General features: G+C 37.9%; 1 protein-coding gene across 1 annotated transcript in view; it reads right to left on the bottom strand.

The window, feature by feature from the left end:
* Positions 1-25,279, bottom strand: part of CDC73 (cell division cycle 73) — a 111,334-nt gene that overhangs the window by 17,861 nt on the left and 68,194 nt on the right. Inside the window, exons 11-13 of the mRNA XM_071565138.1 lie at positions 7,634-7,691; positions 4,544-4,579; positions 4,081-4,168 (exon numbers count right to left, since the gene is read on the bottom strand). Coding sequence (XP_071421239.1) covers positions 4,081-4,168; positions 4,544-4,579; positions 7,634-7,691 — 182 coding nt within the window. The remainder of the gene's footprint in view (positions 1-4,080; positions 4,169-4,543; positions 4,580-7,633; positions 7,692-25,279) is intronic.

The following is a 25,279-nucleotide window of genomic DNA, read 5'->3' as shown; positions in this document are numbered from 1 at the left end:
CTACTTACAATATACTTTTATACACCATTAGGAAATTAACAGCACTCGAATCACTTGCTGTTAATTGCCAAAATCATTATCCACATAAGAAAATGGAGACCTCTCATTTTCCAAAGACAGCAGGTCCCTTTCCTAAGGCAACAGGCAAGTGATTGAACAAGATCAAATTATGGGAGGTGACAGGCAAGGTATGACCCACTGAACTGCCTGAGCTGCTCATGCCCCAGCTCTAAACCCACATCCACTGCCAGCATTAGAACAGTCTGGCTGAGGTCAGATCAGCACTTTGCAGCCCCCAACTCAGGCACGCTGAAAAGTGCATGAACAGAGACTGAGGCAACTCTGATGCTCCACAGTAACCGAGATCATCACAATACCCATTTGGTTGTGTTCAGAACTGGAGACTTATTTTTACAACCCTCTCAGTATTTCTGTTAAATTACAGTATCAAAAGCTTTATACACCTATTTTTGCAAGAGAACAAAGCTCTTTTTTTGTAATGCATCATCCCTGAATCTATCCCAGATACTCTGCTCAATATCAAAGCTGGATAAAGCTCCATGAGTTGCCTGGCCACATATGGTGAAACGTATCACAAAAGTAAGAGCATCATCATAATAAAAACACATAATCATCATCTAATCATTCACATCTCCCTGATGTAATTCCTGCTTTGCCTTTTTTCCATGCAAAGCAGAAGCCTTGCCTCCAAAAAGCCTTGCTTCAGAAATTCTCAAATACTCAGTCTGGAAAGCTGGATTTTACACAATAATTGTGATATCCAGTGTTGCATTTAGAATAAAGTGTAGTATATAAAATATTTTTAAGAAGCTTCACAATACATCAGAATGTATTGCATTTCTGATTTTAAATTAAACTATATCTTTTTACTATTTCAGAAACTCTTCCTTTTATGTTGTACTTGGCTCTTTTAAAAAACAACCTTTAAAAAAGTTATCTAAAATATTTGTATATTTTGCAGTGCATGACTTGTATATATTACAATACATACAGAAATGTCCTCCTTCAAAATTTCAGTTGCAAAAAAGATATTGAACAGAAAAATTAGATATTTAAAAAAAAATAAAATCTTAAACTAGCACCATGCTTTGGGTTTCTCACTACACACATTTCATTCTACTCATGATAATTTTCCTGCTTTCCATATTCTCTGCCTTAAAAGAGATCATAACAGTAGTGATAAATTAAAGATGCTAAACATCATACAAACGTCAGCCAAATTTGGCATGAAAAAATTATAAAATACTACAGAGCTATGAAAAGGCTTAGTAAAAATGTTGGCATAATTAATAGGTTTCTTTCAGTTCTTAACAATTGAATTTAAGGTCTACCACAGTACCAGATGAAGATTCCTCTGTTCATTTTATAACTACCAAGCTAAAAATATCTGTCAGGATACCACAATTAGTTTTTCTCATATGCAAAATGACAATGCACTGCAGTTCTGTTATTTACAGAAAAATCCAACATTGCAGACAAAAACTACCCTAGAAGACAGAGATTCCTAGTTATGACTGTAAGTTCTCTTTTTAAGTGGTCTGGTCTCTAACATCAGCTAATGTTTTTCCTTACTTTGCTTTAAGAAACATTTTAAATGGACAGAATCACAAAAACTGCTTTATTTATGAAACCCAAACACTCCTTCTTTATGATCAGATACTTTCTCAGAACTGTGTTGCCTCAGGGGTATGACATGGAAGAACAACCCATCCTGTAACCAGCTTCCATACTCTAAAGCATCCTGGGGGCATCGTTCTCCCAGGGTTCTTCTACTTTTCTTTACAGTCTTTCCCTGCAATGGCCCTTCCCTTCCAGCTCCAAAAATCTCTTCTCCTCCTGCTGTAACACTGATCTCCTCTGATGGAAAATACAAGCAGGCTGACTACATCCAGAAGCACAAGAAATGCAAATCTAACTGCATCTTCCTCAGCAGGGATTAGGGAGGGAGTATTAATTTAGGTATGTCTTTTCTATCTGGACAATATTTCTTTATTCCTTGTGGCAATGACAGGAGTCTTTGAAATCTCTACTCTTCTGTCAAATCTGGCTGTAAATGGGGAATGAGTTGAAGAAGGTGGTGACATGAAAGGCAGAAATTAGTTAAGTCTTCTTTCCTTGGAAAACTTCATATATCTATCAATCACATTGTACATCAGTGCTAGTTCTACACTCTGCATACCTGAACAGCAAAAATAAACCCTGCAGCCATTCCTAAAGAAAAGTACTTCAATAAATCTGAATGCAAAAAAAATACAGGCCCGGTGGCATATTTTCTAGAAGAGCACTAGAACTATCATGGCTAAATTAATATTTTGCTCTTCTGAATTCTGCTATTGCCCTTCTGATTCATTAACATACCTTGCTTCTTCACTTTCATATTGCTTAACTACATCAGTGTCCTCCTTTGAACCCTTAAACTACATTTCTTTTTTTTTCTGGATCATATTCCTTGCACTCTCAATATCAGCATCCTCACGGGACAGGTCTGCAGAAGTTAACTACAACTTTGCCCTGGTGAAGCTGCAAACAGCTGAAAACTGTGTCCCCTGGCACAGATGTTTGACATGGCATCAAGGTGTCTTACTCCTTTCTAGGTATTCCTATACCAGGAAGTCACCGATTACATAGATGTAAAATCCAGGGCTTATTGTGAATATTTTTTCTTAAACACAAAAACCCACATAAACAAACTACATCCTCTGTCAACCCCATTTTATCAGTCCAGTGACTGCTTGCACATTATTAAACTGTAATGTTAAAAGCCACCCTTCTCTCCATTTACATGTTTCAGAGGAGACATCAGTAGCCCAGGACTTCCTGGATCTTAGATGGGATGTGGCAGTAGACTGGGAACCAGAGTTATATCAGAAAGCACCTTATATATCTCACAGCACAGTTTTGTAAAATTCTAGGGCAACTGTAGTGGAGGCCAAAGTACAATAACAGGACAACCTGGTTTTGAAGAAGAGCAGTTTCCAGTCTCATAATGGACAAGAGCAGGGGTGATCAAAAGAAGACCCCTCCATGCATTCCCCAGGCAGTCAGCAATAGGACAAGGGGGCACAGGCTCAAGCTCTGCCAGGGGAAATCCAAGTTGGAGATCAGAAAAAAATTCTCTCCAGAGAGAGTGCTCAGGCATTGGAATGGCCTGCCCAGAGAGGGGGTGGATTCCCCATCCCTGGAGGTTTTTCAACTGAGATTGGAGGTGGCACTGAGTGCCATGATCTGGTAAAGGGACTGGAGTTGGACCAAGGGTTGGACTTGATGATCTCGGAGGTCTTTTCCAACCGAATCGATCCTATGATTTATGATTTCTTGACCATATTGTCTATAGCAGTGTATTTCTCCGTGAAAATGACTGTCTGTTCCAAAAAAAATCAACTGATATTTTACTGATAAGCAAGTCTAAATACCATGATCTGTTGGACAAGCAGAAAGTTTCATTAAGCCACAATGAATTAAATCTTAGAATCAGATGTATGATGCAGAAATCAAATTTTGTTCTATTATATTTTTATTATATTGTATATCAACTCACTGATATTTCCCTGGATGAATTTGCATCAATACTTAATGACAATAAGTCAACTTGGAAAAAAAATTTCTTTATTTACACAAACAAGTGCGCTGCTTGGCTGATACCGTCTGGTACAGACCTTCCAGTCACCTTCTCCTGTACAGTAACTGGGGCCATTTTCCAAAATCTCTTCTGAGCTCCACAAGAACATTGATCATCTTCTCTAAGCCTTTTCTATTGTGAGGGTTCACTGATTGAAGCATTTACATGACACAAAAGAAAACCACTGCACACATTGGAACTGGTACTCCTCAATCTGCCCTCTGGGCCCACAGGTCACATTGAGCCAGAACTCTGAAAACAGGTTTTTGCTTTTTTCCTACTAGTCAAAAGGAATTAATTTCTTTTATAGTCTTGTCTGGAAAACTAGCTTGTCACAAGAGAGAAGATGAACCCTCTTGCTTGATTACTAATTAGGTACCAGCATAACTTTTATATCTGAAAACAATTTGTTATACAGTATGTTCTAATCAGCTACTTACTTGAGATCTTGCAGAAGGTCCTTTGCATTAAGCATTGTTATTAAAGAGGTCGTGGCTGCTGGAATAATGATTATGGGAGTTCGAGATCCTGTGGAGATAAGAAAGTTAGACTTGCCTGGGGGTTTTTTTTGGTGTGTTTTGGTTGGTTTCCCCCCTCTTTCATTAAAGGAGCTAGACATAAAAAAAAACTTGCTTGCTTAACAGGTAGGAATCTTAGAAAAATATTCAAGGAAAATTATAGTAAAACTTACTCTAAACTAAAGATTTTCGTTCACAAAAGAAGCATGCCCCTGTATCATGAGTATCTAAATATGGGTAGGACCCATATTTAGCAAAACAGAATGCTGTCTGCATTCCACTGCTTGTTTATGTTGTTGATTGTGATTTCAGAAAGAAAATTAAAAATAGAGTGGGTACAAATCACAGAAAAACAGGAAAGATCATGTAACTAAAAGTGACTCACCTTTTTTCTGGTTTGGAGGTGGTCTTGCTTGAGAAACTGAAAAAAACCAGAAAATACAGCAGAATGACTAAGATATACATACAAGTGTGACTGTAAGGCAAGACTTCAATGTGTTTAATTGCAGGAGGGAACAAGAGTCACACTACAGTCTTTAGATCATTCTCACAGATGCAATACACAGAGTTGAAGAAGGGATTCATAATTTGGGTCTGAGTATTCAGAAACAAACAGCCTTCTACCCTCTGAAACAGATGTTAGGAGAGTTGAGTCACTCTCTCCTGGTTTTTCTGAAGACAGTCATCCCCCTCCATCCTCCACAAAAGGTCAGGGCATGACAACATTGACAAGAATTGCCAGCAATCTTGAAAAAAAGCTGCTTGTAGATCCCAAGTTCAATAGTGCTGAACGAACAGGAAAACCGTTTCACAACCAACAGATCTTTACAGACCTTCGCCTTTGCATTAGCAGTTATAATGGTACATGACATCCATAGGATTGGGCAATCCTTAACATATATAGAACTTTAAACAATCAAGATCTGAGTTTCAGGCTTACTCAGGTTAATTTGGGATCGCACTGTAAGTTGCATGAGCTCTTTGGGTGCCACAAACAGTCAAGCTTGACAGACACAGTGGCACTCAAGAAGGGGAAAAAAACCAACCAACCATAAGAAAGAAAACTCCAAAACAAAAACCCAACAAAACCAACCCTCAACCACCAAATAAAACCACACAAACAAACACTATGGGACAGAAACCAAACAACTCCCCCCCCACTTCTGCAAGAAAATGTTTCCCCCTCAGTCTTCCAAACTGTGACCACCTCAGTACAGGGAGACACTGCATTCCAAAGCTGGAAAAGCATCTCTCTTTCTTCACTTTTAGTATTACTAAATTACCTGGCTTTCCCCAGATAAACATTTTATAGCTCAGTTTTCACAAGTCCTAACTTCAGGAAAGAACTGTTGTGCTTGGTAATCATCATCATACATGTTTATCCTAATTCAGAAAATCAGAAGATGGTGAGAAGTAGCAAGATTGATGCAGACTAACTCAAGTCTCAACTGCTACTATGCATGACAAATTTCATTAATTGACTTCCAATTGCATAATATCAACTTGCTCATGTTTATTTATGACCAACTGTTTCAGAAACTTCCTAGAACAGTATAAATATTCACAACACATAGTTGCCATTGTTGAAATATTGAGACCATATCCTTAATTATCTTTTCCTGACATTGTCAAATGCACCAATATAATTGACAACACTGTATTGAACTACATGAACTTTATCTACCCAATGATTTTTTTTTTAAATCTAAGTATCTCCTTAATGCAAAAATGCCCCTGAAATACATGGGCAGTACCAACTGCCCTAAGGAAAACAAAAAGAAAAAGAGAAAAAGAGAAATGAAAAAGAAAGAAAAAAGAAAGAATAAAAAAAAGAAAAAGAAATAATTAGAAAAAAATAAAAAAGTAAAGGAAGAATAAATATCCATAAGAAATTTGATAGTTCTATCGAGACAAGTTGGTAGAAAAGTTGTTAATGCAAAATGGTGCCAAAAAAATAATCTTACATCAAAAGCACATCTCAGATATATTTTCCAAATCATTACTGCACAACTGTTTAGCCCAATTTAACTAACACTTCTTATGTGCAAAGGAGCATCCTCCTGCAAACAGCATGTTTTAGTTACTTTGACTGCTAAGATTAGAACAGCTGAATGTTTAAAAGTTCCAGACTCCAAAATAGCCTAGAACAGAAAAATAAAACCTCTTCTGACCACACCTCTCTTCAACTTACAATACAGAGGCAAGAAAACAGATTGGCCTGGCCTTAGAGAAGGGCAGTATCAGCACAACCTGTGTCATGCACAAAACCCACACTTGTGCCATTACTGCCCATGAAGTCATAGCCAGCAGCAGGGACTGTGACAACTCAGATTTCTGTTCTTGCCACTTCTCCCCCTTTCATCCTGCTGTCAGCTCCATTTGCATTGCGATGCTTAACTGGGCTAGTGAGATAAGTATGACAGGCAGCATGACCTTCCCAGTACCAAAATAACCAAACAGAACAATCTGTGCACAACAGCATTTAGGTCTGCTGAGAACATTCAATATTAGAATAGATTTTTGGGGAAGAATCAGCTTTACAGTATTAAGCCTTAGTATTAAATCCTGCTAATAAATCTCAAGGAAATAGCAAGGCACACATTGAAAGCATTTAGAGTCTCAACAAAAATCCACAGCATTCCAGCAGTACTTCTAGAAAAAGTATATTCATTTTAAATAGTAGCTTTGTTTCCAAACCTCCCAGAATGTCCCCACTACTTTCATAACATCATCTTGTTCCGAAAATTGAGACCTTCTTCCACCAAATCATAAATTCTCATAGTATGCAAACCAGGTGCAGCTTCAGACTTTGCTGTTTGGATTCACTGTTCATCTCATCTACTGTCTGTGCTCTTACACTCCTCTAAAAACTCTTCCTGAAGGTTTTGTATTAGAACAAAGTAACTTTTGTAATTCCATCACTGAATCACAATTTGAGATTCAATCTGACAGACAAATGGACTTAGTAGCCAACATCTACTAACTGGGAATTAAAAAGTCAGCTGAGGATATTGGCTCCATTACAAATATCTTATGTGCTAAGAAGTGAGAAGAAGTTATGATAATACATTCAAAGACTTACTTAATTCTGATATATTAATCATAGAAGTAATAATATATCTCTTTTTGAGATTAGCTGCTCTGTTAAGGTTGTTTCTCCTTGGAGTATTAACCAGCTCTTGTTAGATATTTGAGCTGGAATTTGTGAAATACCAAGCCCATCACCAACAAGTTTGTGACTTTAACTTCACTAGTGCATCCCTTCAACAGGCTGATGGGGCAACACAGTGAAGAGAATGAACCCAAGTCCCACAGTATAACATTAAACAAAAAGTTATGTGTTTTTTTCCAATACATGCACAGTAAAAGGCCACAAATAAATGACCCCCACTTCATTCTCCAGCTACCTCAGGTTTTCAATAGCACTTCTTGGGAACCCACAACAAATAACACAAGTAACAGTAGGCCACCTTACCTGGGCGTGGCACAGGCTGTGCTGCTGGAGTTTGTGTTTTTCGAGCAGATGCACCTTCCTTTTGAAAGACAGAAGAGGTAACATTAACAGTTGACCTTCTTGTCAGGTACATGGGTTTTTCAAATGAACACAGAGCTATAGAGGGTATCATAAAAATGAGGGCAATATGTTTCCATTAAAGGGAAGAGAATAGAGAAAATATTCCAAACTCTTTATAGATTCTGGTTTAGACTTGGGGAGGACAGACAACCTCGTAAGCTTTTACAGGTTTACATTTTAAACAAAGTGTCAGTCATAAGCTTTTCTTTTTTTCTGTATTCAAAGAAACCTTTTCTATTTATAGCATTGTTTTATTTTACCTATCATCACTTTCACCAAGGGTTAGTAACATAAATGTAAGCAATTGGCTGTAGACATTTCAACACAAGATCTGCTTATGCTCTGGGTGCAAAACCAGGACCAAGAAATTGCAATGCATTCCTGCCTTGAGGAGTTTTAATGCCCAGAAATAGCACTCCATGATAATTAGTTCTGCTCATGCCTTATCCAATTCCCTTAGCGTAACACACAAAAGACCTGCACTATTGTTTATTCTTGTTAACTCCACAGAGTCAACACATCAGCAAAGAAAACAGTGAAGTCACACATGTCTGGTTCCAAAGCAACACTAAATTCCTGCAAGAACAAATTCTGTTCTCAGTTACTGTTGTGAAACCTCACTGAACACACACCACAAACACTGCAAAAAGCTGCTATGAATTCCAGCCACTTCTATTTGCAAAGCAAACAGAAAAACTTTTAACGTGAAACCTTGAATTTTATCTGAAAATCACTTAAACACAATGTGAAGTGCACCCTAGAACCACGAGACATGGGAAAGGTCAGAGATCCCACTCAGGGAAAAACCTGTTGCAAAGGACCCCAGTATGACATTCTCACATTTCTATGTCCATGCATAAATAACAACATGCTTCACAATTCAAAATAAAAAAGCTGATGAGTAGGCTCAAGTTCCATGATTTAAATAACACTTAGAAGAATTGCTTTGAAGTTTCCATCATGAAAGTTGAAACTCTTTTTCTCAAGATCTGTGAAGTACAAATAGAAATGCCTTGACAAGCTCTTCGAAAACACCCATTTACTCAAACCCCTCTCTTCCCTGAGCTTTAGTGATAACCACCTATGATTAGTTACAACAGGCTGGAGCTGATATTTGGTACAGTGCACAGCTTTTTTTAACCTCTCATTAATCTTTAGTATAAGGATTTAACCCTGCACTGCAAGAAATTGATTGATCCCAAATTTTGCTGTACTCTTTTCTGATTATTAAAATACCAACATTTATGTAGGGCAGTTGAGTCAGTACCTGTTATTTTAAGACTTACTTTTTTAGTAGCACAGAAAAGGTATTTTTGCCAATGTCCTTTCACAATAATTACTCAGAAAATGATAAAAATGAAAATATCACTCCGAAGAAAGAGTAGCAGGAAGGCTGACTACCTCTGAGAGAAGCCTTGCAACTGAGAAACAGCACCTTTCTTTTAACTTCCACCTTCCAAGAAATTTGAAATAAAACATTTTGCACCTCTTTCTATAGAGAATTGCCATCTTCTGTGTCAAAAGGCTGATCTGTGCTGGACAAGTTAAGACATTTTGATGAAACCAAGAATTCTCCCGTAACACTTCCTGAATTCGCAGCACTTCAGCTTGATGGTTTTCTTTACATTTCACAAAGAAACTTCACTTCCTCTCAAGTTCCAAGTTGTTAAATCCAATTCAGTTTGCATGGATGCAGAACTATTACTGTCTGGAGTCCTACATGTTCATTCCTCTTTCCACCCCTGCAGAATCAGTAGTGCAACTTTCCTGTCTCCTCTTCCACTAATCCAAGTCCCAAACAGACCCTGCAGGTCCTACAGCAGCTGCACCAAAGGGAGGAAGAAACAACGAGCTTCAGAGGTTACAGAGGTTTTGGAAACTCTTGTAAAGAATTATAACCAAATCAAAACCAAAGCTTTGCTTTGGTTTCTGTGTGACTGGAGCCTAACAAAGTAACTTCAAATTATCTCTTTTGGAGTTTTTCATACTCTCCTCTGAATTGCCTTCTCTACAGTGAATAATGGAAAACTTAGTGCAAAAGCCTAAAACAAAAAAGCAAGGCTTTGAGAACATGGCAACTGAAACAAACAAAAATACCACCCCCAAAACAACAACAAAGTACATTTTCAAAAATAAATCACAAAAATACCTGGTTAATGATAGGAAATAAGTTCAATTAAATTAGCAGATACCACTTCCATGTTTATGACCATTCTATTTCTAAGAACAAATTCTGCAAATCAATAAACTATGGAGGTCACAGCTTTTAGTTGTATAAATCTGTGCTTTAGATTATGATGATTTCAGGAATGAACCTCAACTCAGGTCCCAGCCCCTGATCCTGTGGCATCTCAGCACAGCAGCTCAGCTGTCACTACTGAGGGTGTGCCACCCATCCTTTCCATCTCATTTACATCCCTTCTCTCTTTACCATTTGCAGTGACCTGACAACCACCTCCTATTTTGTAAAACTCGCAGACAATGCAGCAAAAGAAACTCTGATCAGTAATTCATCCCCACATTTCTTAAAAAGTTTTCAAGGAGAAAGGTATACTATTAAGATGAGGAAAAAAACAGAAGCACAGAACTGTGACAGTTGACGAGATACAGCAAGTGGAGAAGAAAACCTGCTGTCAATAAGGAAGTCATGATCAGGATAATTTTGTTAATATTTTCCTTTTATCTGCTAAGTTTGGATAACAAATTAATGCTTTTCAAAAGCATTCAGATAAAGGTACAGGCTTTTCCTATGACAATACACTGGCACAAGGTCTGTTCACAAGGGAGGTATAACAAGAAAAATACTAAGATGTGTATGACTCTGACAGAGTAAACGCCATACTTGGTTCATTCAAATACTCAAGGCAGGTGCTGCTGGTCATTTGTGGTCTGTCAGCTACTCAGAGGCACCTTCTTGTTTGATTGCTCCAATTCCCTGTAAAGGCAGTAGCTTACTCCTCAGTGAGTGCACAGGAAGATTTTTCAAATCTTCTAATGTCGAGTTTTTAATCTAGAAGTTACTCTTTAAGTAACCAGCACACTGCAAATTCAAACTCCAGCTAGGGGAGCTTTTGTTTGTGCAGCTGTACCCTGAGCACAACAAGCAGCAGAAATCACTGTTTAGCTATTTAAAGAACATTCATTTCCTCAAAATTTCTGAATACTTAACAGTTTTGCTTGAAAATGACATACCTAATTCTTATGCATAAGCTGTTTGAGACTGTTAAGGAGTATAATATGAATATTCATAAGTCAAAACTAATTTAGTAACAAAACCATGTAATTTGAAAAATACAAATCTTCTTTAAGACAACCACTTAACATTGTATTTTAATCAAAAACTTATTACTTGGTTTACTTGTGCTAATTTACCATAGAAGGTTACATATATACAGTTTACTTATGATTTACATTAAATACATGAGTATTTAACCATTCAAAAGCAACAACCTGACATAGAATGTGATCAGGAAAACAGACACCGAAAGCTTCCTACTTTCCTGAACTTCCCTGCATCATTTCCCTGGATTGCTGTATCTGCTGTGCTGTGGGATTCATTGCATTCCAGGGCTCGTGTTTCCCACCATATCAGACATTTACAAAACGGCTGCTCAGTAATTATTTTTCCTTTAGTGTGTGCCTTCTGCTGTTTAGCACTGTCCTACCCAAACACCTAAGAATTCTTGATTCACAGATCAGTGCATGAACAAAACAGGTCAGCAGGTGTGGTTACTACATCTGTAGTTGCATTTCACTTACACAAGAGTGGGTGTAGTTTTCATCTGGGGCTTTTGTGGATTTTTTTTTTTCCTCTTAAACACCTTTAAAACCTTCTGGAGTGTTTTTTGACCTTTCTAAAAATAATATATTTTTAAAACTAATTATTTGTATTAATTCACAAAAATCACCCACTACCAATATTTATTTGATACCACAATCCCACTAGCAGTTTCCTGTATTATAGGAAAAAAACAAGTCTATATTTTAGATACCTAGTACTTTCCTTAGGTCTAAATGTGCATTAACATCCACAGTTAGGTTACTTTCACTTCTCAACTGGAATCAGAAATTGTCTGCACAAAACTCACACTACATTTTGGAAAATGAACTTTTATGTTTTAAGCCAAACTATTACCAGTATCTTATTACAGCTTCACAAGCTGAAATGGTGAAAGGAAAAACTTATTTCACTGCATATCCCCTGTCCCAACTAGTTCCATGCAGAGATCCAAAGAGTCTGGAGTATTTTGACCTCTAAAAAGATGTTAGGAGCAACAGATAGAGTTGACAATTTGATGCCATCTTGTGGCTTTTTTAATTTAGTAAATTTAATTTCTACCTTGTTCCTTTCTAACACTTAGATTAGTACAAGGACTTTACCCAAGAATCTAAAAATTGTTAGGTAACTTGTATGCTCCCGCACAGTAGTACAAGTAAAAGTAACATTTGATGCTGCAGGAAGAATTAGCAACTGTTTGCATGTAGAACACAGAGAAGCTCCCAATTCACCATCCATGGTGGGAGACAACTCACCCAAATATGGTTCTGTTTGGAAAGATGACAGTAGTAAAACTTGAATCCCAAAAGAGAAAGAAAAAAAGAACATGTGGATGGCAAGACTGTAAAATTGTCTTGAAGAAGAGGCTTCAATTTATCTGTTCAATTTAGGGTACAAGAGACTGTAAGAATTCATTGTAATTACCAACAACTATCTCACCATTTCCTAAGTGACTTAAAGTATTGAACCTTAGAAAATCTTGCAAAGCCAGCCTAAAGAACTACCACAAAATTTAAAACAACTGCATAGTTAAAAAGTATATTACTGTTCTATATATTAAATATTGTATATACCAATGCATGAGAAACAGCCAAAGCAAAGGGCTGACTTCAAAAGCACCTATCTAAAAATTGGTTCAGATGCCCTACTTGAAAGCTTGATAGAAACATTTATTTCAAATAAATAGCTTGGATTCTGAAAACATAAAGCTTTGTTCTAAAAATTTAAAGCCCTTAAAAACCTTTGAAAAGAAACTGCAAACCTTTCAAAGAATCAAGCAAACCAATCCAACTGAGCGGCTGTGGCTCTGCAGCCTTCCCAATAATTCTCTGCCTTCTGATCAAGAAAATCTTAATATTTTACATAGTGTTTCACATCATCATTTTAGTTATACATGAAACTGGTATAGCTTATTTTCCTACTTCTATGCACACAAATCTGCATGCAGTCCCCCAAGACATATTTAAATAATAAATTGTGAGCTTTTAACTGCCTTCCTAATTTTAAACTATTCAGTAAAAAAATAGGATTTGACAACAGGATCTTAACTGTTGTGCAAATACTACTAATATTGTAGTCATTTTCACTTCCTTACTTGCAGTATTAATAAAAAGGTCATTTCTACTGTTGACATTGTTTCAACTTCCTTATATTCTAAAAGAGAGAGTGGGAGTTTAAGCAGACTGAAAGATACTTTTACATAATTAATTTTAAAAGATTAAAAGTTTACCATTATTTATCAAAGTACTCCAATACCAACTACCTAAAGAAAATAACCGCACAGTGTAACTATTCCCTACTTTGACAACTAAAAACCTGATGTGACAAGACAAAAGGGGTTGGTCAAAATACATAAATAATGTTTAGTTCCAAATACAAAACTGTTTATAGAATCATTAAGGCTGGAAAACAACTAGAAGGCCAATGAGTCCAGCCTTTACTATATTATATTAATATATATTATACTGAAGATCATGTCTTATTCAGCACAGTTTGATGAAAAAGACAAGTAGAAGAACTGCCAATCCTCAGTTCAGCTGCAGGACAGAAGACTTGATGCCCAATGTACAAGGATAGGATTAGAATTCATTCTAGTTTTAAAAACACTGTTTAAGTAAGTACATATAACAAATTTTGCCAAGTGTAAGGGAGTCAGACACAGGCAATGCCCTCTGAACCAGCACAGCATGGCAGTGATGGGGAGGGAGAAGGGCAGCCCAGGGGAGGGGGGCAGGAATACAAACTGTGCTGGTGCCATCATGGGACTGACTGAAATACTAAAGCTGGTTGTTCCAAAGCACTCAAAGTAAACGTTCACTTACAAATCTGGTCCTGTATTAATCCATCATGGAATTAAAACTGACAAGTTCACTCAAATTCTAAAACACTGACACTGTAAAACATAATAAAGAACTGATGGGTATTTTCAGAAACAGGTTCAGCCTGGTGATAAGTGTCATTGAAAAACATGAAAAATACACTGAAATGTCTTGTTCATCACAATCAGTTTGAAAGAAATTCAGTTTAAATTTGGGAAAATATGATTGAATTAACTGGACTGCTTACAGATAGCTCAGGCAATATTCTGGGTCTGCAAAGAAAATTCTTCTAAGCAAACCAAATCACCACTGAATCTAAAAGAAAACTTTAGTTACTAGTGAGCAACTATGGACAAAAGCATCTAAATATGCTGAAATAACAATAATGGAAATTACTGGAGATGCTTTAGAAAACAGTTAATGAAAGCCACAATTACTGAGATGTAAACACTAAGTGTTACCACCAAAGCTAAGATACCACAGCTCTCTGAACAGTTTTCCCAGAAGTGTGCTAGAGCTCCTCCCATCTTTTTCCTTGCACAGATTATCTGTAAAATTAAGACAGTTGTCTTGAATTTACAACAGTCATGTAATTTCAAACTGCTGCTACTCAAAAAGCAGTTTGAGGCTGAACATGAATGTTGGTGAGGAAGCCAGATTAAACATGTAAGCACTTCCATTTTCCTGGGGATAAACTGTTTTCATCAAAAAACAACAACTCTTAATCCTGAGAAGAGAACTCCTGAGGGCTTGTTTGTCTGTTTGTTTTAAAAATAAAGGCCTGCCTATAATATCCCTACCTATGCTTATTTAAATGACTCATTCCCTTGAACTGAATGAAAAGACAAAAGCAGATTATCACTACAACATTATTTTAGCTTAGAATTCTTTTCCTTTGCGTTAATTATCTGAGCTGGCCTCACACATATGATTTGGCAACCAGGGAGGGTTTTGACAAACACAGTTTAAGCATAAAAGGATTGTCTAATCTTTCTCAAAAGGCACGTGCAAAGGTTTATACACTACTGGTTTTCTGTATGCCAGGATCAGAACACACCACATCAATTCAATAGAACGAGAATTTGTAGAACTGAATTTACTACAGTTGGCTAATGTTCTAGTCCCCAGCTTTCAACTTCACACATTCCTAACTATCTAGTTCCAATACTACCTCTAACAGCAAGAATTAGTCACTAATAGCAAGTGGTTTTTCACCAGAAATATCACAGATTATAGGGCTCGAGCAATTCATTTTGAAAAAAGCACAACTGATACGCCAATTCCAAACATATCTAGGAGAAGCACTGTTACTTTTCTGTTCAGACCCTCCCTGGAAATGGCATTCAAGGGAACAGTCACGTATGTATTAAATAGTGCTCAGTATAGAGCAACAGGGAGACTCCACTCACCCATGCACTCAGTGAGCATTAAATGTGTAGAGGAAAAGCCTTAAGTGACCTCAGAAAGGTTCCTTTGCAACCTTCAAAGTTCTGCACATGCCTAAATGAACACAGACGGATCGTGAATTTCTGTGTGAAAATTTCTCCACAAAAAAACCCAAAGTGAACCAAGACCCAAACAAGTGATTAACACTGTGTGATGCTGTTCAACATCTCAGTGCAACAGAAACTGATGGGGCTCTGTCCAGACTCCCCTGGTTATACTGACTCCCGTTGCTAGAACAGGGAAGGCTGTATTAGAATTCTAACACACAGGCAGCTATTAAAGACCTTGGGTTATTTCATGATTGCTTGTTCAAAAAATTATCCAGCACTACTTGTTCCCAGTTGTACTTCATCCTGATGTGATCTTTTCCTTTCTATTCAGTGAAAACTAGTTTTAATATTATTCTTGAGTACCTCACCAGCTTTAGCAATCCCAGGACTATGGTTATATATTACATTATGCTACAAGAAAACACAATTATCATGGGTGGTCATGGGCAGAGAGATGAAAGCAATTTTCCAAGTAATCACCTTGGAAGACTTAAAATATCTGCGAAAATCCTGGAGCTGTATTCCTTGAGGAGCCAGTGCACAATGCTGAACAGTGCAGCAATGAACTGATAGTTGTTTGTGTTGCCTAGAAAAGAACTGCTGAGTTCAAAAACATGTTTTTCAGGATCAAAAGCTTTAGCTGCAGCTCTAACAAATTGTAACACACAAGCCAAGAGATGAGAGCTGGAGCGACGACAGTGATGGCTGGAAGCATTCAAGGGACTAGAACCACTTGGATATGGAAAGGGCTATTTTGAACTGTCACACGTGAGGGAGAAGGCCAAAAAAACCTTCTAACTCCAGAGTGCCTTGTACTCAAGGCTTCCTCCTTAATGAGTAACAGCTCATCTGCTATGCAAGCTCAGCTGCAAAAAAACACAAAAGGTGATGATCTAGAGGTCTGTTCTAACTGCAATAAGGGGCTGGTAAGAATAAACTACAGACCTGTGCAGTCCACTGAGTAATCTATGCTATCTCAAATTTTCTTTTTGTGTTTCTTTACTTTGGGAGTTTTACACAAGCACACCCCAAGAGATCTTGCTGGACATACATTGCTTCACTGGCTACAGCAAAGTTAAGTGATAAGAACTGTACATACAGGGAAAAATGGAAAAAATAAGTCTATTTATCCAAGTTATCTATGCCATTTGCAAACAGAGTGGTCATTCTCCAGTGTAACATTGGTTAAAGGTCTCATATGAACAAACTGTCTGCTGAGACAAGAGCAGATTCACTATCTTGGGTGCTGATGATAAAATTACTGACAAGATTGAGACATCTGTACAAAGTAAGACAAGCAAGTCAGAAACAGAACAGTAATTCACTGCAACTTTGTGAGTTTTAACCCAGCATGAAAGTGTTAAGATTTGTGGACTTGGATATGCTGCAGTTATCCACTCCCTGTAATTCCCCTAGACTGGGAAGACTGGAGATTTGAAACTGCTGTCAAGATAAACAGAATACTTCCCCTAAACATTTGTCTGCCCCAGCTGCCTCAGTTCACAAGTTCATTTTCAGTTGTCATATGGGAGGGGTGGGGGGGTGGGGCAGAATCAAAGAATTAAAATTAACCAAATGAACACCAGATTCACAACCCCCCCAGATTCTGTCCTGCTCTTATTCCATGGATTTAATTACTTTAACTTGTTAAAACAAACAAACAAACAAACCAACCAACAACAACTCAACTATTGACTGAAAGGAAGAAAATATGTTGTGTACCATGAAGACAGGAAGTGAACTAAATCAGGATGCTAGCAGAGTTTTTTTGAGGATGGTTGTGGGAGGACAATGGGTGAACAGAATTTTTTTTGCTTTTTAACAGTGTGGCTAAGTACTCTTGACCATAACGGCAGCAAAAGGTATCACTTCTGCTTGACAAGAACACAAATTCAGTCATTTACCCTTTTCTCTGATGCCTAATTTAAGACTTATATTTACAGGTTGTACAATCAGAAAAGCCCCTGTGAAATGTTTGCCAAGCACTACATGCACACACAGCATATGGAAGGTTAGAACACAGAGAACAACAAAAAAACTTCAGCCCAAGCTTTCTGCACTAAACCCCCCCCTAGCTGGGAGCGGGGGACTACTCCCATCACTGCCAGCCCAGCCTGTGTTCCCTCATCTCCTTTCCTCATGTGCAACAGCAGAATGTTTGTCAGCAGGTTGATAACATGTTCAGAGGAACTGATATACATTCAGGTTTTATCACAAGAAGCTGGAAAATCTGCCTCCAAACACAAAGTTCTTGGTCATCTTTTGAATAAACTTTTATTTCATTAAAAGTACTAAATCAGAGAAACCAACTGAATTATGTTGTGAACGTAATACCTTACATTTTCCATATACAGACTTGCTATATGGTGCCTTAGGAGAAAAAACTACTATGGCCAGAGCTGACATCTGATTGCAATGCTCCTTCCCGTCCCATGATTTCAGACACTTGCATCAAGTAAAACAGATGTCAGTAGGTTTATCTCCAAAGAAAATACATCTATTGCTGCACTGAAATGCTTATATTCAGATTTCAACAAAATAAGCCCACGGAAACATTTTCCCACGTTTTAAGACACGGCACTGAGGCAATTTGGGATTCAAAAGAATATAAATGCAAACTTCAAACCTACAAAGTTCACACATGGTGTATTAATAGTATCTGAATCTTAATATTGCACTTCAGGAGTCACTCAGCCTCTCACTGCCTGTGCTTTACATACTCCACATCATTGGAAAAACCTGCGCTCTCCAGGATTCTCAGATGCTGCTCCCCCCATTTGTCAACATCATTAACCTATTTTTCTGAGCACGATATTCTGAAGTCAGCACTTCCAAAATTTGCAGTAATAGCATTCCTCTTACACCAGTCACAGCACCTCTGACAAAGTGCCTTCTACACTGCCTAGATGTTTTTCTTGAGCTGTAGGATGCAGAAGTTTCACATGCACCATCATAATCAAACACCTGGAATAAAAGTGCAACAGGTTTGGATCTTGTATGTGGCATTTATCGACCTGTTCTTCAACTCTCTGCCTCTGGCTTTCCCAATGAGATCCATTCCACTGCAAACTTTTAATTGCAGAACTCTCATACCAAAATTCTGTTTTAATTAAAGTATTATTTTATTTACAATTATGAAGGAGCACTCAAATTACACTGAAACATTTATTATTCCCCTTTCTTCAAGAAATCTCCACTTGGTGCAACTGGGTAACTACAAAAGGCCTGTTTCCCCCCTGGGTACAAATGTAGATAGCTTAAAAAGTTAAAATATTTTGCAGTGATCACTACTATGCAGCACTAAATCATATTACTGTACATGTCAGCAGAAAGAGCCAGGAAACCACCTGAGCCCAAAACTCTGTATTTCCTAAACTAAGCCTTTATACTTAGCCAACAGATTCCAAGATTTATAAAACCCTCATAATCCCCCAAACACTACAACAAACGAAAACCTGGTTTGTATCCAAAGAGCAAATTGACAACGCACTGTTGAACTTTCAATTGTCTTCGTTTCAGCATGTTCTAAAAGCCTTGCTCTTTGGTAAAGGTAATGCAGCCTTTGGACAGGGGTGGTTTACTTCAAAAAGAAATCACATATGGGGGTCAAGCAACAGAATCACATTATTAATCATCACATAAAGTCACCTGAGGCACAACAGCATTTTAGTCACACCTCACAGATTCATGTATTGAAGACAAACAATAGAAGAATAGATACTGTATTTTCATCACAACAATGACACTTGACTTGTGTCCTTCTTGACAAATACATGTTTACAGAATTGCCTCCAATGTTTTTAGTCCTAACATGCATGTAACTGAATGTGTGTATTACTGCTACAATACTATACCAAATAGATTGTGCAAACTGCTACTGATATTGGTATCCTGAAAAACCCTATCATTCACACTACCCTACTGTAGAATATAAAAGCCAATGATGTTACATGCCAATAAATCATGCATTGATTTAAAATACAGAAAGGATTCTGGCTGTATCACACAAGAGGAATTTTTCCATTTGGCCTTCTGCCTCTACTTTTAGCTTCCTTTGGCATTATATCTAAATTTCCCATTATTTCTTCTCTCTTTAGTAGAGCAGATTAAATTAAGCCCTTCTCAAAGCACTAAGATGACAGCATTCAACTTTTATTTTTTCATTTTATACACTATCCATACACCAGATAGACTATCTCCAGGCTTCTATCATTGCCTTATGAGATCTAGTTTATCATACAAGTGTTCTTTGAAATGGCCTGGGCACACTTTGTTTTTAGCAGTGCAGAAATGCAGTTCTCTTAAATCAAGGTCAGCTGACAATGCCTCTGACAGTCCAGGGCAACCCTATTCAAATATGAACACAAGATAAGAGGGGTACAAAAGCTTCAGAGATTTTAGGATCTTCCTGTTACACTATGAGTTTTATACAGTTTTCATCCATCACTACAAAAAAATACCCCCTGACTTAATGAGAAGACTCAAAAGTGTATTTTAAAATAGGTTCTGAAAGTTTTGAAAAGGCTGTGCCCTCCCACTCTTTCCACACACACTAATTCATCTCTAAGAACTTCCCACCGTGAATAACCACCAAAGATGACAGCCTGTGCCAGTCAGCACAGACACAGGTGAGGTTCACTGCTACTATTATTTCTGCTACTCACATGTTACCGGCCATCACTCATCCATAATGATGCCATGGATTTCACAGTTTATCTTAAGGAATTCTGCCGTGAGCAGCAAGACCTCTTCAGCTCTCCTTCAGCCCTCACATCTGTCCCAGTACTTCAAATAGCTGCTTTGCCTTTGAAAATTCTAATGTCAGTGACAAAAAATAAACAAGATTTTTTTTTCTACAGCAATCTGTTGTAAAGTAAAATCCTCTCATTGGAAAACTGAGCACTTAAGTGGCAGGAAATAAAAATGAGTAAACCACTAAGAGCAGACAATGTTTTGGAACAGAGTTAGGCTTTCAATGCCAAGATTTCAATGAGACAAAAAAACCCAACACAAAGTGTAACAAGATCCCTCTGTTATGACACCCTGGAACTTTCTGTACGTGCTTAGGAGGGGCCTTACCAGTCACAAACAGATTCAATTTCACAAAGACTCACCCTTTGTCTTAATCAGGTCATGCTCTACTTTTATGAGAAAAACACCAAAACAAAACACCAGCATCACCTTGTGAGAAGGGGCAGCATAGTAATTTTACATGTAGCTCAATGGGCTGATAATAAGTAAACAGACCAGAGATCTCATGCTTTTTATTTATTCCTGTTCTTCTAAAAACACATTTTGAAAATTGTAAGAAAATCCAACTATTCAAGAGTTAATGCCAGACTACATATTTCTTCTTTATTTCCCAGCTTCTACACTGGCACATTCTTGGGGGAATGAATATATGCCTATTCTGAAGGAAGAGCAAAATTCCTTATCTCCTCAAACAGACATTTTTGTCACTGACTAGTGCCTAGTTTGAAGAAACACATCTGAAGGCACTACCACTATGAAAGCTGTTCTACAAAAAACCCAACCTATTATTGCCATCAGATCTCCATCAGCTGGGATCAGATACTTCCAGGTAGCACATTTTCCATTTGAGATGACAGAGGTGCCTCAGATGTAGCGATTTCATTAGCTCAGGGCATCTTCCCAGCAGCACAGCTCCTCCTTCCCAGGCCAGCAGGACTTCAGCCCCAGCACTGCCACACAGCATGGAGCTGCTATTTATAACTCCTGCAAGCATCTCATGTCTGCCTCAGCATTGTTTCAAGAACAAGCAATTCTACACAGAGTCATCAGAGCTTATTAGCTCCAGCCACACGGGACCAAACCGACTCCACCAGACCATTCAGAGCAGGCTGGTGCATCTATTCCCTAATGGTTGACATTCCACAAGCCTTATTAGATCATGTGCATTATCATGTGAATACGCAGATCCAATTTTAATCTGGCATTGGTCCCAACCAACCTGCTAGAGAGAGAACTGAGACCTGCTCTAGCTTTCCCTGCTGCATCCAGTGTTTCCCACATTACTAACTCATCTCCTTGGCCATTCCCTTCCTGCAGTGCACCTCAGATAAGTGACATTTAATTACACATAACAGCAAAACCCCTCTTCGTGTCATTAGGCAAGCCCAGCATAAAAGTACAGACACTGGTACATCGTTGTTGTGGGGTTTTTGTTTGGTCGGTTTTTTAAAGGAAAAAAGAAAAAAGAAAATAGCAAAAATAGATTTTTCTCAGTAGAGAATTCTTTTCCTTATGAGGTGACCTAGATTCTCAAAAGAAGGGATTCCCTTTCTGTATTGTATCCAGGTTTCATTAAATTAAGAAGGAATTTTAATTCTATTTTATTGCTTTGCTTGCTTACCTAGAAATGCAATAGAAGGGCATTTTATATGTGGCAGAATAAGGAACACCAAGGCAAAGAGAAACATAGAAAGACAAAGGTGCAAAGAGGAGAAAAACAAAACAAACAAACAAAGCTCAGGGTTGGTCCCACCAACAGTTCAATCTTTTCATCTGCAATGTAAACCATAATAGCTGCACATGAATAAAGCACAAGCGTGCATTGACCAAAACTTACAGAAAAAGCATTTGTGGAAGTCCAAATACTTAGTTACACAAATCCTCAAGAGAAGACTTAAAAGAACGTGCAACATGACCTATCATTCAAGGCCATGAGATTTGGGGGGGTTTTAAGAGGATTACAGATTTTTGCATGTTTTTAAGAGGTGGGGGTTTTTTAGAGGACAAATGCTGCGCCCTATAAATTTACTTTAGTAAATCGGATCAGCAATAGAAAAGCTTTGCAGATGCTGATTAAGAGTTACAAAATTATATACATAACAGGAAAAGATAATCTTTATTTTAAGCCAAACTTTTTGTATTCAGCATTAAATATATCCAGCAGTTTTCTCTGTTATACACACACATCTCCCTACAGCATGCACTAATGATTCCTAATATTATGGTCTTGAGGCGGACAAGATGCAAGACAGTTCTGATTTCTTCTGCCAGAAGTCACTAAATTACAGAAAATTAAATGCCTGGAATTTACATTTTAAATATAGTTTGAGATAGCAGAAAAGAATAAAAATTCTCTAGTTCTCAACCAATATTCTCCCTCATTTAACATAATACAAACCAAGCTTTAAGGATTTCCTTCAAATCACGTGTTTGAGGACTACGAATCTTGGTGACTCTGACTCTACATTAGTAATTTATGTGAAAAAAATCCTCAGGGTTATGAAATTAATCTAAAGCCTTACATAGATTATGAAAGGAATTATGAACACAGTTATTCAGACAAAAAGCATTTCTACAGCAGAGCTTCCTTTTTCTTGGAAATCACTAAAGGGACACTGTAACTTAAGTTTAATGTGAATTTCAAAAGTGGAAACTCTGCAGGACAGACTGGCAACAAGAGGAGTGCAAGTCATGCTCTGTGGGAACTGGATGTCCTTGTTGATCAGAAGCACAAACAAATGAACACCACCTTCCAAACCATTTTTGCCACAAAACAGAATTAACCAGAAGTCAGTTCAATGATAATAAGCGCATTACATGATATAACTCTTCGAAGTGACATCAGCTTTTCATTAACATACACTGACTGAAAAGTACATCCAGTTGAGGGAAACATCAACATAGAACATTGGGTAACACCAGGCACATGTCCCTGGCTGGCCAAGCAGTCCTATCAGCCTGGGTGGCATGCACAATGCTTGGAGTTATTTCAATTCCTCCAACACATCTAAGAAAGGGCAGCAAGGAATTGCTCTTAAAAGAGGATTTATTTTCCATTTTATGATCCAGGTTTTCTGTTGGCTATGAACAAATATTGCTTAAATTTATGACAGGGATAGGACCTCTTGAATCACTGGAGAAAGGAATTTTTCCACAGATTTTGTTGTTTTTCCTAGTTTAAGCATCTGTGCTTGAAGAAAAGGATTCAGGCATTTAAGCCACCTGCTAAATCTTTGTTATTTCTGCTGTAAACCCGTCATGTCCTCCAAAATTAGCTGTAAATGAGGATACCTACAGGATTGAGCTGCAGGAATTAATGTACTAAAGCTCCTGAGGAAATATGACAGATGGAAAGAGTCAGTACAGGTCTCAACCCCAAATCACAGGAAATTCTGACAGCTCAGAAAGTCCACCTCTTCAATTTCACATTATTTACCATTCACTAAAAAACTACATCACCAATTTCAATACTGAGAATTTTTACTGAGGAAAAAAATTTAGCAAGTTGATGAACAGTTGGAGCTGCTGATCTCTTAACTGGTCTCATACAAAACACACAAACATTAAAAAAAATTCACAAAATCTACCTAATCTATGTAGCAGCTCATCCAGCAGCATATGGAAGAGTGCTGGGCAGGATGTCTGCATCCTGGTGATGAACCTGATGGACCAAGTCTCATCAAGTCACTGGGAGAGAAGTGCGGGGTACCTCGAGAGCCTGATGACAGCCCAAGGGACAAGACTCTTCCTGTGCCTGTCACAGGAGGGAACTGGGCAGAGAGAAGGGCTGGACAGGTGGCAGCAGCTGCAACAACACATTCTCCTTCCTAGGCATAAGAGCTGGCAGCCTATTCACTCCCACAGGATGCCATCTTCCGGCTTCCAGATTTGGTATGTAGTACCAGTCCTTCCCCAAGAGTCCCACTTTCTGTAAGAATTAAAGTTTTTATTTCTAATTCTCATGCTGGGAATGTGAGGGTGGCTGTTATGGGTAACTTGATCATATAGTGCAGGAAGTTGGATGAAACAAGCCATAAGGTAAGGGGGGAAACACAAGCCTATTTCCCACAGTAATCATCTAAACTGCCTATAAATGTTTGGTACTTACGCTGGTTGGCCTCCTCTCCCCTGCTGTGCTGAATCAAAGCTTCATAAAGTCCCTGCTCTTCTCAGAATGCAAAAGCAACACTTGTGACAGGCAGAAAATATTCTGTACACTGGGTTGTCAGTTTGTCAGGGGAGAACCACACAACCAAAATTTCTGCACAATACAAATGAAATTATGTTGTCCATCCCCTGGAAAACTAAAATCTGTGTTTAGCACTGAGAGCAGCAATAATTACATGCAAAGCCCAGGGGAAGACATGAAAAATCAGAATAGAGAAGAGAAAAAAGACATGATAAAGCAAACAACACAGTATTGAAGAAAGAATCCTATCTGGACAGTAGTCCAGTATACAAAATTTGTGCAACACATAAACCAGAACTGAACCCAAGTAGACCAAAACCATTTTCTGTTTTGGCTTTTTGAGTGATTTTTTAAGTACTCAAAACCTGTGTTCCTCAAAGGAAGCTGTGATAGGAGAATGGACTTAATTCTAGTTGGATACCTAGAATATCAGCTGACTTAGTAAAAAAATACAAGCATTAGAATTTTACAGCATCCCTTTGAAATGTTTCCTAAGAAGCACACTCTGGACTTGAAAACTTCACTTTTCTCTCATAACTTTGAAAAGTTAGGGGATGTGCTCATATTCCTTATTGAATGATACATAACAACAACCCACTACTCAGCATAAAATACTATGCATGTTTCAGAATAACTGGGAGTCTCTTCCAGTTCTATAGATTGATCTATATTGCTGTATTTAGGATCTAAACCTATGGCATTCAAAGATTAATGAAATCACTAAGTTTATGACTTGGGTGTGCTTAGAGTAATTGCAAAATCTTGAGCATTTATAAAAAATGTGCCAGCCAGGGTAAGCTGGGCTTCACAACCAGGTAAGCAATAGGGAAAATCTACTAATGAAAATCAGGCAGGCAATACTGACACTTGTGGTCATTCCTAGATTGCTGTTTTTCATTTAGTTACAAACACGCTTGTGATAGCTAAGAAACATGTTGGAATCACAAAGTACCCAAGCAAATTGTATTTTACAACTCTGTCTTCAATCCAACTGAACTTACTGGAGTATTTTTT

This window comes from Pithys albifrons, chromosome 10 (assembly GCF_047495875.1).
Source record: "Pithys albifrons albifrons isolate INPA30051 chromosome 10, PitAlb_v1, whole genome shotgun sequence".
NCBI lineage: Eukaryota > Metazoa > Chordata > Aves > Passeriformes > Thamnophilidae > Pithys > Pithys albifrons.
The sequence above is the reverse complement of the archived record's forward strand: the minus strand, read 5'-3'. Positions and strand labels throughout refer to the sequence as shown.